The 20820-nt window shown below is 43.4% G+C and overlaps 1 protein-coding gene across 1 annotated transcript in view; it reads right to left on the reverse strand.

Annotated features, from left to right (window-relative positions):
• Nucleotides 1–20820, reverse strand: part of HOMER2 (homer scaffold protein 2) — a 60090-nt gene that overhangs the window by 26099 nt on the left and 13171 nt on the right. The window contains exon 2 of the mRNA XM_056346481.1: nt 9977–10133. Within this exon, the coding sequence (XP_056202456.1) occupies nt 9977–10133 (157 nt within the window). The remainder of the gene's footprint in view (nt 1–9976; nt 10134–20820) is intronic.

Below are 20820 nucleotides of genomic sequence, written 5' to 3' on the forward strand. Positions count from 1 at the left end.
GTCTTCTAAAACACCTCGAAGCAGTCACTGTTAGACAACAATCAAGGGCAACCAGGTTCAGCAACACTTAGGAGCAATACACTAACAAAACTGAAGCTACAAGGTGTCTATGAGATAATGTAAAACACCAATCCTTCTGCATCCTCAGAAACGCCTCATCCCTTATTTTGCTGCTAGAAAATAAAGCCAGGTGAAGGTTAGCTGGGGCTCATGTGATCATCTGGTTCACTCCTCAGGGAGAATCACCCTTGGACTTCAGCCAGCATTTAATGGTTGAAAGTCATTTCTACTATTCCTCATTTTCCATCTAGCAACCACTGTGCCATTGGATGCGACAACAATCCAGAATCAAGAAAGAAGCGATGTCTGTGATTTTTTTTTTTTTTGGTAAAGCTAGGAAAATATTGCCTTGAATTATGTTTGATGCTCAAATTTTAAGAATACACAATGCAGTGTAGTTTATTTATAAACTCCATCTGGCATGACTTGATTAGCATGTCTGATACATTAACTCTCTGAATAGGGATTTCCAAGTATTAGATACTTCATGCACTACAGCGGGGGAGGGGGGAGAAGGGAACAAATAATTTATATAGCTATTTCAGTGGACAAGCAATCCTTAGAGTCTCATAAAGCACAGCTTGTAAGAATTATTCTTTATTACTTTCAGTAGCTGAGCTTAAAAAAAAAGAGGGAGTAAAATTCCCAGATTATGAAACCAACAGCTAACCAGTGCTGTGTTTATTGCAATTCTTGACAGAAGTCCCTCATTCCCTGGGCAGACGCTGTGGAAAGTTTGAGGGGATGAAGCATGTGCTCAGTTCACCTTTGGGCACAAGGCTCCTCAGTGCCCTTATAACTTATTTTAGAAGAAAAAGGCAGCACAATGCAAAACCCGCAAGCAAGCTGAGCACCGCTCCCCGGAGCCTGGTGAGCAGGTATGGAAGATCTTACCATCTACAAATTTGTCTATTTCAGTCTCATCCCACAGTTTTGCTTTGATCAGCTAATGAAACCAAAAAGATGAAGGAAAGCATCTCTAAACTCTACCATGTTGTGCCTATGTTGATGATGTTACTAAATACTTTGAAATTTTTCTCAGTTTTCACCTAACTACAGGCATGGATTATTTTTGCCAAAAATCTGTTCAAGATTCTTCAAAAGCTTTGCTAAGTTTGAGGACCATGACCTAAACCAGGCATCCTCTGCTTGATTCCAGGTTTCTTTACAATAATGTCACATGGTTTAATTAACCTCTCTGGCATGTTCAGATGCCACATTCATACTTGAGTCTAGTGATCAGAAACAACTCTGTGTGAGGCCGTTACAGGCTGGAACACTTGCACAGATCTTTTCTGAGAAATTTTATGGAGAGATTTTAAAAAGGAAAAATCCACCCAGACCAAAGTTTCCCTACTTGCTGGTGAGCAGTGCAGCAAGAAATCCTCTAGCATGGATTTTTATCTTTTCTTTCTTTTTTTCTTTTTAAAGAATAACAAACTGCATTTCTGAAAAGGTTTCTGCAATCTCCTGGATTCAGTTTTGTGTGGTCTTTCCAGAGCCAGTGACACATGCTGTACATACAAGCATAAAAATGAGCCAGATAGGATCAAACGGTGGCAGATGTGCTTCTGTTCTTCTGTCAAGGATACAGCTGTTGCCAGCACTTTGTTATCTTTTCTCCTAAGCTTACTAACCGGCTTCTGCAGGATTTACTTCCAGAAATAATCCAGACAACGAACAGAGGATTTTTCACATTTCAAAGTTAATAACTTGGAAAGAGATTAATACAGAAACATAAGCGATATGAGTTCTACAGCTCTAGACTTTTTTTTTCTTTTTTCCAACAAAAACCAAAACATATCCTCAGCAGATGATCATGATTTCTCATTGATGCAGTCTCAAGGGACCCACCAAATTTCCTGGCATTTACTTTGCTCCATTTCTCAGCTTTTGAAAAGCTCTCTTTCACCTGAAGCCCCAGGTCTTGTCTGAGCAAACATTTTTAATTTTTCCTCCCTTTCCCAGGTCATCTCTACCAGTATCGGAAATTCTGAAATTACCATTGCAGTTAAACCCTAACAGTACTTTTTTATCTGAACACTCAAGGACCTGTCCACACAAGCGCAGCCAATGTCACCAGCTCTACCTATCTGAACCAGTCTTGGCAAGTGTTGAAAATTCTCCTGCAGACACAACTCCAGGCAACGTACTGTCCTCCCAGTTATTAAATCCTGCACCTACCCTCAGCCTGAATTTCTGAATACTTGATACGACCTTAAGCAAATACAGGATGATACAAGTGGGTAGTCTCATCCTTGGCTGACAGCTCTGCTTCTCCTTTATGCTCTATTTCTTCATCAACAAATTCCAAATAAAATGTTCTCAAGTTACTTTGTCTAAAGAGAAACAAAAACTCAACTAACTTTAGTCAAGCCAAGTACATCACAAACAGAGACAACGCAAATATTTTGAGATCATCGGGAACTGTTATTTTCCTTTATTTCATTCACTCTTCATTCAGCCTTCGCCAGAGTAGCAGCCTCTGCCTAGGAGGCACCAGCATCACCCGCTGATGGTAAGTTTTCCTTAAATTAAGAGTTCCCCCTGAATAATTCAGAGTGATGCTAAGTTATCTGAAAGTTACATCACCACAACTCTAAACCTTTAAATGAAATGAGGAAATAGGTATTAAAAATATTATTTACTGTGAGTTCTTTCACTGAGCGAGAGACCGGTTCCAGCTTAAGTTAGGCTGGTGTGCCATGACTGAGGGCAGGACAGATGTTCTGCTCTTAATCTGCCCATCACACAAAATCAACGAGAACTCTATGAAAGAGGCAGCTACCTCTCAAGAGAGCAGCCTGATCCAGCTTGATTATTTACAGCAACAACCCAAAAGGGACTGCAAAAAGAAGCTAGAGACTCCTCAGGCATCTTTTACAAAGTACTTTGTTTAGCACAGCTGGTACTAGAACATGTCTCTGGCAGATGAGCATCATTCTCCAGCACAGGCTGGGAAATCTGAACTGGGAAAAGTCCACGCTGCAGCGGCCTTATGAAGAAAACTCATCCAATGAGAATGATCAAATGGCATCAAATTATTTTAAAAGCTCTAGTATGGATACACAGTATATACATGCTGATACCATTATCGTTGTTCTGTCTCAACAGTAAAGTACTTATCTATTACATGATATATCCATAAAGATCATAAAACCGGAACTAATGTTTTTACTTATTAGTCATCTTGCTAGCATAGAATCAATGAGATGTTTATTATAACATACACACAAACTATGCACACTGGAAGACAGGATTATGCATTAAAACTGTATTTTATACCATGTTTTTGTATTTCACAAGATGTTCTTCCTTTTGTGGGGGACAGGGGTGTAATTAGTTCCATTTGTTGGCATTACCCTTTTATGGCTCCATTATAATCTCCAGTGCTAATAATGATGTTGAAATTAGCTCCGATAGTTCATGAAATACTTAATATATTATGATAAAGAGAAGATGAAGGCCATCAAACGTGCTTCAATTTCTATATTACAGTAATCAGCCAGACCAGTACTGGAAACATTTTGTTATGGCATATGAAGGTTTCTTGTGTGGACAGGTATGGACAAGAATGCAGGAATACTGACTGGATCAGTCAACTCAGACCTCCAAGGTCAAAACCTGGTCATCTTTCCACCAGTTTCCCCTAATGTAGCATCACCCTTAAAACTGGGGTAAGTCTTTTGGGCTCTTCAAACAGCAACAAGTATCACACGCTGCCTTTTTGATGAATGGTCCTTTTTGTGTTGGTTCTCAGTGTCAGAAGTGTATGTAATATTGAGCTCATGCTTTACCCACACCCGTTTTAGGGCTGGCACTCTTTCTGGCAGTCTGGAAATCTGGAAAAAGATTTCCCACCCAACCTGGAAGAAATGGCCTGAAGGGCAAAAAAATGCACATCAGAAAAAATTCTGAAAAAAATAGAAATACTCATCTCAGTTACCCAGTGGTAAAAAAAGCTTTGAGAAGCTGGAATAAAAAAATATTTTCTGCTAATTTAATCAGATTTTACCAGCAGGGGCTCTCTGGAAATCACAGTCCTTCCAGTGCTGCAGTCAGCAAAATAATCTTCAGGGCGAGGAGCGGAGCCTCTTGGCGTATCAGCAGGCAGGGGCAGCCAGCTCGGACCCCAGCAGCACCGTGCTCCTCCGGGATGCACACAGCACTCCTGACAAGCGATGGCCATAAATAAAACTAGGGCAGGCAAAACTGGAAATAAAAGAATCTCCGTCCCTTTGACAAAACACACATATATGCTCACCCACACCTTTCAAAATCACAGCATTTAATTCAGGATTTCTCTATACACGTTAAAAGAAAAGGCATTTTGTAAGGTCACTTTTTGTGTACTTTTACATCCCTTTATCTTTAGCTACCCAAGGCTGTAACACATCTTCTGATCATTTCACTACAAAATCATTAAACCTGAAAAATTAGGTAGTTAAAAAAATTAGGTATTTAAAAAATATAAAACACGGTACATCACTCCATCTAATTCATGGAGCACGGGGTCAGGTGAACACACACTGATGCTCTGAATGCCAAGGGGGAAGGTGACGTTGTGATTGTTTCTGCAAATCAGATCCATGCAGCCTCAGAGGCACACAAATGCTGCCACACCAACGCAGCCCCCTGGCGAGGTACACGTTGCCAGAAGCCGTTTTTCATGTGGGGCCAAAAATTTTGTAATATCTAAATTACTTGGTAGGTTTTTCCTAAGAAATAATTGCTTTTGGTTTAATGGCTGAGTTTACATCAATGACAGAGGAAAAAAAAGAACATAAAGAACTAGCCAGATGAAGGAATTTCATCTGTGCCACCATGCCACCCTGCAATTTTTTCCTGTGAAAGGAAAGCTGCTTCAATCTAAGAGTCACCTTTTGGCAAAATACTCTAGGATATTTTTAACAACTGTGTCTTAAAATAATTCCTTTTCCATGGGCAAAGAAAATTATTTGTTTTGAGCCTCTGAACACAGCACTGGAAGAAGTCTGAATTTCCTCTCTGTGCGCCTAGGACGCCTGCCTCTAGTCGTGAGAACAAAAAAGCGTGGTCAAAAAGAGGTGAGCAGCTATGAAAACAGGTAGCAATCAGGACTGGTACAGGAACTGAGAAAGCCAGAAATACATCAAATATTAGCAGGTTTATATATCACCCCTTCTTACCTCCCTGAATATCTGCTCCCACATGCTGCCGGGACTCTGTCCTTGCCAGCTTCATTCTGCTCTGGAAATCACACTGTCCCTGCTGTGACACTCACCGACAGATCCCATTATAAAGGCGTATATACCACTTAATCAAACAGCTTCATCATATTATATAATGTACAGTATTCACTTTGGGGAACATTCTGTGAATACTGATTGGTGAAATTTGGCCCCTATTATTTTTTTCTTACTAATTGCAATTTACTTCAGAAATAGACCCACTGATTTTGCTTTCCCAGCACAGCAATTCTTCTGGTTCTCTCTTCAGTACTTTCACACACTTACGCCCAACTTAGCTGCTGGTCTTCAATATTCAAGGTAATTGCTAGGTAATGAGCTCTTTTAAATGATCTAGCAACTGGGAATGAGCATCAGCTGACAATACGTTTTTCTCTGAAACACAAAGTCTTTGTTTCTATATCATGTCTTTATCAAAATTACACTTGCAATCTATTAATCTTTTTAATCCTAATTTTAATTTTTTCTAGTCATCTGTTTAAGCATCACACAGAGACAACTTAGGACTGGCATCCGAGATGACTCTTGCTTTGTCACTTTGCTGCTGCCATCTCAGAATGTCTCACTATATACTTTATTGCTGGCTATTAATTTTTAAGATAGCTTTATGTTCCTTATTAATGAATTATTTCTCTAAAGATCAATCACAGGCTCTGTAGAAATGTAACAGCTGGATATTTTTAAATGAGGACAGAAGTTTCTGAGGGATTCTATTTCCTTCTCAAATTCTATACAGAAACAAGTTTCTCATCCTTTCTTCCTTATCTATATTGTTTGGGTAACACGTATTTCCAGTTTATAAAAAATAAACAAATCCACCTGCCAGGGCACTACCATGATTTATTCCAGAGGATGAGGGAGGGTATCATTCTGAGTAATTTTCATGCTTTCAGACTTTCTTTCACCTCTAAAAGGCAGAATAATAGGTCACTTTTAATGAGGAACCATGTGTGTGGCTTTCCCCACACACTACACAGCAAATGGGCACTTACAAGTTCATGTCCTCCCTGCATCACCACCTTATTTTGTCATTTTTCAATAGGGCTGACTTTTGTCCACAATGCTGGGCACTTTCATACGGTGAAGTCTCTTGGCTGCCTCATTACCTCTGAACCAGCCTGGGCCCTTCCGTTTCACTGTACCGCTTCCTCCAGCATTCATTATGCTGCAGTCTAAACAGCCTCTGGCTAGAAACTTCTTAAAACATCATGATGAGTTTACTTTCTCAACAACATACAGGTCAATTATAATGTAATTAAAGGATATACAATCTATTCCCTTGTTTGCTAACGGTATCTTGGTTAAGATCATCCATATGGTACCACTTGCATAGTATCTGTGAAATCTTTTGCTATAAATTGTAAGCTACTGTCCACAGCACCTGTTTTTCTGTGAAAGACACAGGATTTATAATACCTGTTCTCTTCTAGCTTTGCAAACACAAGGATTTAAAGCGGTACATGCTGTTTTGAATCTAGGTCTCCACTTTCCAGTGCTTGACTCCCCAGGCATTTCAGTGGGGTTCTGTGTCGCTGGGCTGGGAGGATCTGGAAGAAACCTGGAAGGCATACGCTCTCGCCTGGCTGCCCTCCACTGTAACTCCTGGTTTTCAGCATGAGCCTCTTGCATATCCCTCTGCAAGGGAAGAGTTAAGCTCCCTTGCCTTCCCTCTGCTCCCCATCTTTACTCCACTCCCTTTCTGTCCCATTTTCCTCTTTGCTGCAACACCCACCTCCACCACCTCCCCACCTACCAGCCAGGCCCTTCTGTCCTTCCCTGCCACTTGGCAAACGGGTAAGGACCTGAAGGCAGCGTCCTGCTGTGCCAGGCAGCAGAGCCAAGCAACTCCCCTGCCCCCCACCAGCTGTGCTCACAAGAGGAGTTCCCAATATTTACGCCTTTAAACACATGGGCTCAGTGGTTCCCTTAATCCCCCTTCAGCCCAGTCCTAAACCCTTCCGCTCCCCTCTGCCCTGCAGCACCCCTCCTCCTACCCTCCTGCACCCCAGGGGTTTGGGGACAAGGGACAGGACCTGCCAGGAACAAGAAGGGGACTACACCTGCTAGAAGAAGAGAGGATGGGGCTGAAGGACAGGGGACTGCGGAGGGTCCGGACCTTTGGGGACAGCAGCAGCAGCCTGAGGAAGCCACTCCCGTGAGAATCAGCCCACGGGGTTGGTGATGCATCAGGAGGAAATTAAATACTCATCAGGTTGACGTGATGCAGCCTGCCCCATGTTCTGCACAAGAGCAACGCGGATGTCTTTCAGCAGCTCTACGTTACTCTGCATACTCGCAATGCAACACACTGCCCAGAGCGGTATGTTGAACGCTAATGTAAAATAAAGCTTATGCAACCAGGTAACGAACAACGTTTAAGTGAAGTGCCCTGTATTCTTTACCACTTTGAAATATTGTTATTGTTACTATGTAATGCCAACATAAGGTAAAAAAAACCAACCACCCAAGACTAATCTAACAGCTGCATAAAAGTTGGATGAATGTGAGATTTCTTTGTAAGCCAACACGCATGGTATACATTTGTCTAAAATAAACTGTTAGAACAGCCCCTTTGCAGTTCAGACAACAATGGAGAGTTGTTAGAGATACATGTCCTTCGTCACTATCTTCCTTCTAGGGCCAAGACCCTTAATTTACTTGAGCTTCAGCTTTTTTTGTCTTTAAAACAGAGATAACTTCTGCCCGCAGTGATGCCATGATGCTAATCCATCTAGTATTTGCCAACACACAGAAGACTATTAGAATAAGTGAGACGCACAGAAAAGCAGGACAACACCAACTGATGCTGTCTATATCCTTCCTCACAGTCCTACTCAGTTTCATTTTTGGCTAGAAAAGTAGGTCAGAACACTAAACAATAGTTGTTTGAGGGAGAAAAGCAACTTGTAACTACTTTGGGTATAACCACCCTTCTTTTTCCAAATCAGCACTCTCAAAACAGACAGGCGGGGTAACTGGGGACCCTCCAGAAGCAAGCGTGAAGGCAGCATCTCTTCTCAACCTGTTCCTTAATCAGCAAAGGTTCAATACAAGAGGAATAATTCATGTGCCCAGCAATTGATTCTTGCTCAGGAAGCCCCGGGGGAGAATTTTAATCATGGAAAGCTCACCTTCTGTGCCACGCTAAAACAGGGGGGTGGCTCCTTCTGAATGTCTTTTGGGCAGATTAGAAAGCAAAACTTGGATGCCCATCTTGTTCTCAGCACACACTTTGCCGTTCTGGGCAGGACCTCTGGCTGTGGGCATATGCTGCCCCTGCAGCTTCCCCCTGCCACATACAGTAATTACTTTCTTTTCATTAATTGGTCTTAATGCATGCATGCACATCCACAAATCAAGCGACCCACTGCTGCAAGTACAGCAGTTTTGGCTTGGAAGTCACGCTTGCCTCGGTTTGTAAAGCCAACAGCCCGCTACCCTCAGCACCAGCTTCATCCGAGCACGAGCAGGACAACCTGTGGGGTGTAAGCAAATTTGGGGGGGGCTCAGCTTTCCCCAGCAAGTTGCAAGGGCTGTGCGCACCGACTGCAAACCTAGGCAGCCAGGGTGGTTAGCTGCCGTTTCTGGAAATGAACACATCGGCACAAACAGCATAATGATGGTGATATATTAATGCTGTACCAATGTCAATGAAACATTACCATCAATTTAAGCAGGCAGTATGGCTGATTTATAAGCCAATATATAACCAAATATAGCACAGACGATGTTTGAAAAAACAAGTTTGTGAAACAGGCATGACAAATAGAAAAGCTTTATTAAGGGATGATTTCTGTGATTTCTCTCTCCCAGGACGGTGGTACTTTAACATCCTCATCCAAACAGGAACACAGATAAACAGGCTATAAACCTGTCTCGTTACCCCGTGGTTTGTGATTTGGCAGAAATGACTGATGGTTTCTGCACAGCAATGAAATGTTCCAACTTACGCCTCTGACTGGGGTCTGCTAGGGGAAAGCAGTCACTGCTCAAGTTACTTTGGAGAGACTAATCAGAAGGATAAATGTAATATGCAATAAAACCAGTTGTCTGAGCAACCCATTCAATCACACCGATCAGGATTCTTACAGGAAATCCTTCCACACACTCTCTGGTAATGCAAAACAAAGTAAGAAAAAAAAAAAAAAAAAGAAAAAAAAGTGAGGCAGGGGAAAGCCTTCATGCCTAATTTGTCACCTAGGCTGATGAACTCCTGCGTGAAAGCTGAAGAAAATTAAGCACTAACCTGTAAACAGTTCAACCAGGCAACAGTGAATATGCAGTTGGCATTTACATTAAAAGCTCTAGTCAGCACATATCTGCCTCATCACTCCCTTTAAAAAGGCCAATTTTTTTCCACCAAAAAGGCCTCAGCCTTACCTCCCTAATATGGGTGGTGGTTTCAGTTCCTACCATACAGACTCAATACGGACACTTAAAGCTCTTGGCTCATTAAGATCACAAAGTCAAATCAGTCAGAGATAAAGTCAGTTAATTCTGGCAAAACGTTAAGGTGCCCTTTGCTTTCCCAATTACCACTACAAGTGTCCATTATGGATTATATGAAAATAGAGAGTATTTATGAACTTAAGTGCTCAATGTAGCCCATTTATGTCTCTCTTCACACAGGCTGACAGTCATGATCCTCTCCACACAGTAAACACGCCGGGGTACCATCAGCCTCCTACCTTGGCTCCATCCACACTGATAATCCGATAGCTGTTTCTCGTGCTGTCATAGAAGTAGGAAACAGTTACAGCCTGCTTGCTTGCGGGAACCCAGTTCTTCTTCGTGCTGGGGTCAATTTGGAAGACATGGGCTCTGGTGGTGAAGATGGGCTGTTCTCTGGAATAGGGAGGGACAGGAGAAATGGATGCATGAGTCTGCAGAAGATGAAATGTCCCAGAAGCCCAGCCTTGACCAGGCATGTTGAAAGCACAAGACAGAGAGCACCTGGCAATCCCCCAAGTGAAAAGGCAGAGCAGTGATGCTGCCAAGCCACGATCCAGCCTTGGGTACCTCTCCTTGGCATCGCTAAGTGACATTCAACATCCTAAAGTTCCTGCTGTAGTCCAGGCAGCAATCAGCTTTTTTCTCCCCGTAACTTGGTACCCACCTTTTCCTCAAACTAGTTTTTTTCCAGGAAAGGATACTCATACGCATTCTTTCTTTCCCCATCCACGTATTTTGCCAAAAGCAATAACAAGCGCCCCCCCTCCCCGCCCCCAGCTGGATTTCCTCCTGCCACGCATTCCTGTGAACAGCTACCCACAGCCAGGGTTCCTCTGTGGATGCACCAAGGACTCCAGCAACCTACAGGCACAGTATAATTACTGAAATATTAATCTCTATCCTTAGAATCCCCCTGTTCTGTGGATCCGCATGAAAAATTCATCAGATGCAAAACCAGTCAATCATCCCAGGGAGCAAGGGGGAAAAGAAACACAACCAAACCCCTGTGTTGATATATATTGCCTTTCAGTTCAACTCTCAGAGGATGACGTACTGCCCCTGACACTCCGTTCCCAAACGGCCCTCCTTGGCTGCTTTTTCTCATCAAGAAAATTGTGCACACAGTGGAGGGGGGTTTGATTTACCTTCAACATGTGACAATGCAAATCACACAAAAGCAGAGAAAATGCAGGACTCAAACAACTGAACATGGTACACCCAAAGTCACCCAGGCTGAAGATCAGAATTAAGACTTACTTAATGGCCATAAAACTAAATTGACTTCCAACTGTACCTTTAATCCAAGTTCAGAAGTGAACTGCACATCGAGCTCTGCTGTGCTTTTATATACATTTTTATGCTTCTAGTTCTTAAATATATATATATAACTGTGCATATTAAGTGTACCACAATATATTCTTACCACATACAAAATATTACAACATGAATAGTTACACTTGACAGAATTATGACAGGATTCAAAAACAATTACACTACAATAGAGTTACCACCCAAAAATGTCTACCACGTGGAAACTGAAAAGGCTGCCAGGCTGAATTTTGCACAAAGCAAATGAAAAGACGTAGGTGAAAGGCCAGACAGATCTCTTGCTCCCATAAGCCATTCTTTCCTATTCATATAAATAATTCTCTTCTATTATTCTCGGTCCCATAGTTTTGGAACTATGTTTTATTACGTTTTCTATAATCTTCAGCTCCTTGTATATCCACTAGTGCATTTTTAGAACAGAACAACTTCAGGTACTTTATGCAGGAACACTATCAAACATCACACTTCATCTTGACCATTGCAGTCAAATTAAGATATAGGGGAGTAAACTTATGAATATCAAACAGACAAAAGTGATTTAGGAGTAGAATTAGCTCAGGAAAGACACAGAGAACTTGCAAAGCCCAGCAAGGCCTCAGGAAGGAGAAAATGAAACAACGGTTTTCTGCTTGCAAGACATATGCAAAGTTTTACATTTTTCCAGGGGCTGCCATGCACGATATTCTGGATGGACACCTCTGCTTCATCCTGTAAAATATTCATATGAAATAAACTGAAATTACAATGGGACTGTCATGCTACAGCTGTGAAAGCATAGCATTCGCTTGAGCTCCTCTTTATCAGTACCTCACTGAACCTAACTCTCATTTCACATGCTAAAATCTATGCCGTCCTCAGCTGGGAGGAAAGAAGGGGCAGGTCTCAGTAACATTTTTTAAATATTCCATCATCCATTACACAGGGTTAGCAGCGTAACACCCACGAAGGTCGTGGAATTTGCCATAAGGAATGCAGGGAAGCGAAGCTTCTCCCAAGCAGCTTACTCTTTTACTCTAAAAATACATACTTTCTCCGAGTGAAGAATAATTCTGAATTTACTTTGCCTTTTACTTAGTTCTGTATTTTTAAAGGATTCTATTAATAACTTCTTGCTAATGGTAATATGACCTATATCTTGCAGTTTGAACTTTCAGAAGTTTCCTCCTTGCAAACCTATTCCACAAAAAATGTTAACTCTGTTAACTCATCTTAACAATACCAGAACACACTGTTAAAACTATGCCTGGCCTCTCTGCAGCAGGAGCAGAAAGTATATGAAGTAAAACTGGAGATAATAAAAGCAGAACGAAGGTAAAAATTACCTATCCCCATTTTTTTCAGGAGTCTTGTAGCACCTACTGTTGTCAACAGGACCTGTATACATGCATCCAAGCAGATAAATTAATAGATAATGAAGCTCAGGGCTTGAGATAGCCACCTATCCATTCACTGGGGCTTCTACTAAAAAGCAACAGCAAAACCTCACTATGTTTCTAATTCTTATGATTACTAAACCCAAAAAAGTGCATTTTGTCTTCCTGAATACAAACAGCAGCCCTATCACTCACAGTGATAGTGGGCTAGTTGATAAATTATTTTCTTAAAAAAAGGAAACGTGATGTGTAAACTTAAGCATTTTAGTGCATTCAAGGTAAGTGAACTGTTGACCTTCTGTTGAGATTCAGATCTGGAAGGGCCGGTTGGTTGCTCTCCACACACGCCTTTGCCCTTTCTGCTGTCAATGGCTCTATGGGTCAGCAAAGCCACAGAACTTATTTTTGACCCCCTGGACAAAGCGCCTCCAGGACACAGCCTCCTGGAAGGATCTTCCCAGTGTTGGCTCATCGTAGTTAAGCGAAGATGCATTTCTGCAGCCGTGCCTGCCCTGCTGCACTCCCTGCTGCCAACCCCCAGTCTGTGCTCAGCTCTTACTCCAGGGAGCTCAAACCCATCCGCAGGGCGCAGGAGCCAGCATCCCTGGCACTGAGAGTCGGTGCCACCACGCTATCCCTCACACCACGGCAGGTCTGCAAAGCCAACAGCACTGACAAACTCTGGTGGTGCAGCTTTTAACACGGAGGGAAATACCCTCCTTCACTGCAGCCCAAACTCCTTTGACCAGTGTAGCACACACAAGCAACTATAAAGCCACGGCACTCCATTTTTCAGTGAAACGCTGAATGAGACACTTTTAAAACACACACCACAGCCTTACAGAGCTCCAAATTGAGCAGGGTTATGCCGCATTACTCATTTGCAACTTTTGACATTCAAGAAAGCATTTGCTGATACAGGAACGACTTTGTTTTCCAGGGTTTCTTTCATTTTATCAGAGATTCATCCAGTTTTATGTTTAAAACAACAGCAATGCTAAATTGAAATTCCCACAGCACATCCTGCATCATGTGAGCCCCTGTAAGCTGGGCGTTACGTGTGACTGCCAGTTTGCCCGGGGAGGCAGGGAGCAGTGGTGCTGCCAGCCAGGCTGTGGACTCGTAAATCAGAAGACAAAGAGAATTTATGAATGTTTAAAATCTCATGAATTTTAACCGAAGTTGTTAATGATTGATTAAATACTCTTAAAAAAAAACTATTTAAAAATCAATTTGACAGTAACATTCACTGTTTAGAGTAAAGCTGCTTGAAAAGCAGTAAATGGAGACCTAAATTATACCTAATAGTTCTTTGCTTAATAGTGCAGATTAAGACAGGAAATGCACTTTGATAAGTTTTTATTATTAAATATGGCCAGCATGTTTCATAAATATGATTGCAATTTTCAAGTAATGGTTTTACACATTTTAGTTGACTTCTAATTTCATTCCCATCCTTGCACCATATAAGACAAATCTCAAGTAAAAAACCTCCATTAAGGTGGAAGTATGTCTTAAACCTTTTCTGAAGATTTCAAAAAGCAAAACCCAAGACTCTGGAGCTAACTGCACCCACAGCTGTGTGAGATACAAGTATCACTTTCTGGTTAATGTACAACCATGCCAAGTTTTACAACTGTGTGACTAGCTGCAAGCCACATATATTACTCTTCCTAATCAACAGGAATGAGTTCTCGCTTAGGAAAAGTTCAAATTATTTAAATCAAAGTTCCTTGTTCATCACTTGTATCATGAGCACTGCCAGTGATTTAAACCATTTCAGCTGTAAAGAGCCTTTGCTGATTGGCAGCCAGCACCGTAAAAGCTGTGGGGCACCAGTGGCTGATGGAGCGTTGGCACAGCGAGCCCCGGCAGGGCGTACGTCTGGCATCCAGGAGAGCTCCGGACCCCAGCCACGTGTGGGGCCACATGGAGCCAGCTCCAGCTCTGAACAAGGCACTGATGACATGAACGCTCCTGTACTGGAGCAATCTTTTTTGGTAGTAAATACGACACAGTGACTCAGGTGGGTGCCTGCAGGATCAGCGCCCAAGTTCTTTTAAATGCACAAAGTGGCCAGTACGCATCAGGTGGGTGCACTGACCAAGCAGTAAATAGAGCAAAGCAGCTCCTTCACCTGTTGTAGGATCTGTATTTGTCTATGTATTTGTGACAGTAGCCCTGGTACTCCACCAGGTGCAAAACCACTATCTGCATATTTTGCTAAAACTTTCATTAGCAGGTCACATAAAATCTCTGGGATAAGGATTCCTAGTTTACAGGACCGGATTATTTGTGCTCTCCACACGCTAATACTAATACACTGATAGTGCATTAGCTGCCTAATTTACCGATTAGAATAAACCTATTTTTTAAAAGAACATGTCCTCACAAAACTGCCATTTGGTGGAGGATGCATGTGCCTGCAGACAGCACGTCAGCATGGAGCTTTTGGAACGTGGTGCTTCCTGCTACAGGTCAGCATCATGCACATGCTGACATTTATATTACATGACAGTGCCAGCAGATCTGCAGTGATTTGCTGTAACAAGTATTTGATAATGAGAATCTTTCAAGAAAGAAGAAGAGTAGGTACAAACACAAAATCCTACATTGTGACGTACGCCCCGTCACTGGTCATCATACAAGAAATTTTATTTGCCAAATGCACCACGATAAACAGTGTCAACAGTTATCTGGATTGAGCACTGCTACTACTGCCTGACAACGCAATAAAGAGAACTAATCCTTTATGTATATCTTCATATAGAATGTAGTCTGGAGTGCCACTTGTATTCATTTATGATAATTCAAAAATAAGCAATGTTGCTAATAAGAGGCATGCTGTTCCCACAACACCCCTCCGAAGGCTCGGCCAGCCGTGCAGGAACAGCTCACCCACCGGCCACCCGCCCTCAGCTCCTCTGCAAAAGCAGGACGGTGATGCTGCCAGCTCCCAAAGCCACCGAGCATCACCTGTGCCTCTGGTTTCCTCAAAAATTCATGCACAGCTCCAAAGGCTAAGAGCACATCAGCGAGGCAAACCCGTGCCTTTGGTTCCAATCAAAACTGAGTAAATACATCCTGTTCCATGAAAGCAGCAAGCTCTCCAGCCGCTCCTCCAAGACCCCAGAAGTCACTAAATGTCCCTTTTCTGGGGGACTGGGGCTCCCAATTCCTCAGGGTGCCCAGCTGCCCTGCCAGGCTCCTGCTGCCTTGTCTTTCTAGATTTTACTGTTGCATGATGGCCCCTCAGTTCACAGATGGAGATTTTTCTCCTATTTGAAATGCTCATCTTGGTGGAAGTCCAGATAAGTAATGACGCCTAAAGATGACCTGTGAAAATACTGTTTCTCTCTACCCATTAACACTACTCACTTGTTGATATACGCACATCTCAAACTTTAAGAACCAACCAACCCCTCTCCCTCAAACACCAAAACCCAAGTAAAGGCAGACCTCTGATGCAGGACAGAACTGCCGTGGGGACAAGTCACAGCCCGTGGTGTCACACATGGTAATTAGCACACCTGTTGCAGTTTATACACAAAATTAATCTTTTCTCAAAGCAAGAGTCCACTATCCTCCAGCCTGTTATCCCTACATACTGAAGGCTCGTGCCATCCTGAATACAATCTTTTCGGGAAACAGAAAACCACATGAATTAGCTTCTTAGTGATGGCTGAGGACAAAGTTGGAGGACCCCTCCTCACCTTACCACACGTGCTCCAAGTAATACAGGCACATCCTCCCTACACTCACCACAAACACCACACGTTCAGCTGTGTCAGCCCAATTCCCTGAGAGACTGTAACCCAGCGCCCATCACTGCCCATTTCATGGCTGGGGCTGGGAACCAGGGTGGCAGACTGGGCACACTCAGCACAGGCAATGTGCAGAGCTGGGGAGAGATGAACACCAAGCCTGCACGTTTTGCAGATGCGGTAGCAGCAAGCCAGCATCACGAAAGCAGGCAGCTTGCTCTCTTCCCAAACTGGCATTGCTAATTAATCCAGGTCATTCAGATCTCATCGGCTGCGACAGGCAGGTTCTGGTGCGGGCTGCCAGCACACGCAACCAGCAGAAGCAAAGAGCCTGTTTCAACTTGCAAGGGTGCAAAACTCACAGCATGAGGCAAGCAGGTGGGTAATGGTTCCACTTTACACCTGAAGAAACAGCCATGGAGAGGTGAGATGGCATCCCGGGATAACACAGCCAGTAGCAAGCCTGGAAATAAATCACCTCATTCCCTCTCTAGCTTTTCTATCACTATCATTGCAGGGAAGTTTTATACCAGATATACCCAGGGAAGGTTTCGACTATGTGAATTTAAAAGGCTAAACCAACAGCTGAATATTTGCCACTCAACAAAAGAGACTATTGTAAAAATTAACAGTCTTTACAGACCAGAAAGCAGCTGCTGGTGGTTTTAACAACTGCCCCTACACGATGTGGAGGAAGGTGGGACAGGATGCCAGCCCTGCAAACCCCCTGCCTGCACCCAAGCGCTGGTGCCTGAATGCACGTCTGACCAGAGCCACTGGGCTCCACAGACCTGGGCAGCTCCTCTCTGACCTGCAGCACAGAGTCCTCCTCACGCAGGCAAATCCCACAGCAAAAATTACTTGGAAGGACAGAGAAGCAACCCTAGGCAGGAAGGTGAGCGCAGAGAGAAGGGGGAGGTCTTGGCATCTGTTGTACACAAGGGATGGGAGAACCAGCGCAGAGCAACAGGCTGGGCTAGCAGGGGGCAACTGCACTTGGGTTTTGCTCCTCTTTTTTCTCTCTGTAAGAAGAAAGTGCAGGCACCCCTTAAACTGCATTTGTCGGCACTCTGCTAGCCAGGCCCTGCGCTGCCGGGCGGTGTTCCCCACCGCAGGTGGAACCCCGGGTACATAGGAGGGTACAGCGAACAACCAAAAAACCCTGACACGTAGGAGAGAAATTACATCATCCCCAAAAAAGAGAAAACAAGAAAGAGGAACAGCTATTTAAAAAAATATAATTGACCTGAGGTCCTTCTTTTTAGTCTTTTAGCTGTTGAAATTCCCATTTTGTAGGCAGACAGGTCTCCTCACAACGAGGTTGAAAAGAAGTGCTGAATCTGGCAGCAGCATTGATAGATGGAAGGGCGTGCAACTCGTGCAAATAACCAGTGTCATGATTCTCTGGTGCCCACTTTATACTAGATTTGGTATCAACTTATCTGCAGAAATATGTGAAATTCATGCAAAAAAAAAAAATATCTTTTTAGCTCCCTTCTTTTACAGGCATTATTATTTCAACTGACAGAATGTAATTAGCAAAAGTGCTTCTTGCATTTGTAAGAAACATAATAGTTCCACTTACTTCAAAAAAATTAAGAAAAAAACCTAGCTACCTAAAGAGGAATTTTCCTGTTAAAAGCACAGACGTTAATTAAGCTAATTTTTGATTTGTGGCTGAGTTAAGTCCAAAAGAATAAATCTTGAGTACAAAAGTTCTCCGTATAAAAATCACTGTAACATCTGTGAGGTCTCACAATACCATTACGCCTTTATGAAGTCAATATACAAATTAAAAGGCTTAACTTGGGCAGGGAAAAAGCTCACACTTTATTTTTGGGCTATCTCCAGAGGGCTATTAATCTTTCAAGACACTGAACAAACACTCACACACAAGTGACAGCAACTGAGAGGATCCTCAACAAATCCTCCACAGGTAAGGTTATTTATTAGAAAAAAAACCAAGCTGTGAGACACATGTGTGTGAAACTGGTCGTGTTACTCTGATTATCTCAGAGATTTTTTCCTGCGAAGATGCTGAAAGAGGACGCATAAATTTGCACCCCTGGGTAATGTTTACACAGCCTTCCACTGGCATAGGGATAAATTCAACCCCTATTAAACTGAAAAAAATATTTGTACTCTGTTTACCTCCAGCACCTTTCCTACCCATGTTGACAAACGAGGCTGCATCAGCACATAAACAGACCCCCAAAGCCTTCCTGTTTTTCTGGATCAGTTAAAAATTACATCCTCTGGGTTCGCCCCAGCCCCAGTAGAGTTAATACTTTCAGCACAGCCTCTTCTGTGGCACAATGTTTGCATTGTAATATTTCAGCGAGAGATTGCCACTGTAAATTGAAAGCGTAAATCTTGGAGCGGAGAGCCCAAGCCTGTAGGAGCAGGGGAGCAGCCTCCCTCTGTGCCTCGCCTGGTGCCAGCACCGCCACCCGGCCATGAGCCCAGGGAACACCGGGTTCAGGGTCACTGCGGCTCCCTGAGCTTTGGCTCGCATGCGTGCGCCAGAATTTACCCCATGCAGCTAGTGGTAGGAAAGATGAAGCGCTGGCACACGCTACCCTTGCATTTTACACGTTGGGGGCTGCTCTGGAAAGCTCTCGGCAAGACCCTCTGCTGCAGCACAGGGATGCTCGGGCAGGAGGGAGCCCACAGGAGCTCATTACAGCGGGGTGTGCAGGGCTGAGCCAGCCCACGGGTACCCCACGTGGGGGAAACGCTCAGCTCACCCCCACAGAGCACACATTGGCCTCTGCTTCTGTCAGAGCAGCCCAGCCGAGCCCGAACAAAACCTCAGCTCTGCCCCACCATGAATTTTCTCACACACAGGTAACACACCATGGGGGTGGGTTGGTTTGTTTTACAAAGGAGAAATAAGGACCCGGTGTACAGATCTGAACTGTGTCAAGCTCCTTGAGCACCATCCATAAAAATAAAATAAGAGGCAGCACTCCTCAGAGCCCTCACCCACGCCACAAGCGCTGCTCAGGAGCCCCCAGCACTGGCCTTGCTGGGAGACATGAGATGTCGGCAGCCCCAGTTGCTCCTGGTCCTCTTCACCCCACATCAGACAGCATACACATCTACAGTCACCAGTGGTGAGAAACGATCAAAGAAGAGAAAGTAACGTAGACACAACTCTGGGGGAAGAGAGCAATTTATTTTGCATTTGTAAACCAGCAGAAAAATCCTTTAGCATGCTAGTGGAATCTTTATCATTATTATTATTATTAATCCTTTGCATTATGTCTTCTGTGTGGCAGAAGGCTAGGGATACTTGAAGGTTGTGCATGCTATTTGGTGTTTGTTTAAAAAACAAAGAGATTAAATGTCAGAGGATATACGATCAAAATACACTGTACCTACAAACAGAGGCTGAAGTGAAAGACCACTTGCGTGTCTGTGCATGTGAAACCCACTGACACCACCAGGGCAGCATCTTTATGTTTAGGACTTTTTCTCCTCCCATGCTGTAAGAATTTGCATGGCAAATGAGGTTGCCTTCGCACAAAGAAATCTGAAAAGTTGATTTTATTCAGTAGCATAATCAAGGCCTCACTATTGCAAAATAATATGATTAAACACTCCATTATTTCAAACACCACAGAACTAAGCGGATCTTTGGAGGGGAGTACTTTTGTGCAGTAATCCATGCATGTAATTATCGATATGCTTTCCCATGCCCTATTCAAATGTTCTACCCTGAGGCTTTTCTTCCACTTATACTAGGAGGGGGGAAAGCCAATCAGTTCAGTTTAAAGAACAAGTTGTATAACTTTTTGATCTACTGCCTAAAGGATCAAATAAGGAATTCTACCAACCGTAACGTCAGAAGCAAGCGATAGGGCTTTGCCTGTCCCAGTGGCCACCACTACGTGCAGGCAGCACGGGCAGGGCACGGCGTGTGCCCTATGCTGGTACACGCCGTGCCCAGAGATGCTGCCAGAGCACCTGGGCTAACAAAACACTCGGGTCTGAGCGCTTTATTAGACTGCAAGGAAAAAGGGTGCCAACAGATGGTTTAATAACACAAGGATGCATGCCTCTAATGAAATTTAGGCATGTAAAAATTAAAAGCAATTAAAGAACAAGCAATTTACTCCATGAGAGATCAGAAAGATGCAAACCAATGCCCGCACTGGGTTTTTGGTACAGGTATCAACTTGCCTGTGTTAGCAACAGCACTGCCATGTTTAAACAGATTTGTTGCTACCAGCCTCCTCCTAAACAAGCTGTCTAGAAGACAAAAAACACGAAACGTAGTCAAGAACACCAAAGACTGTGTATCAAAAACAGTAAAGAGAGGTTCCAGCAGAAGTGCACCCCCTGTGCTCACAGCCTGGAACCCCCAGATGCAGTTGGGAAATGTCAAGATGCTGGGCACAAAGGAGCATGGCTAAAGCCAGCGTCATTCCCCACTCAATGCAGTTTAAATTAGACTATCTGGAAAAAAAGCAATTTCCATTTTCTGGCAATTTTAATAGACTAATACAATCAACAACCAGAATATTTTGGTTGCTGCTAGCACACAGGCAGCACCTCTCTAAGGAACCGGAGGACACTGTTCTTGAATCTAATGTATTTACTAGCAGCCAG

Source organism: Falco biarmicus, chromosome 7, assembly GCF_023638135.1.
Source record: "Falco biarmicus isolate bFalBia1 chromosome 7, bFalBia1.pri, whole genome shotgun sequence".
Taxonomy (NCBI): Eukaryota; Metazoa; Chordata; class Aves; order Falconiformes; family Falconidae; genus Falco; species Falco biarmicus.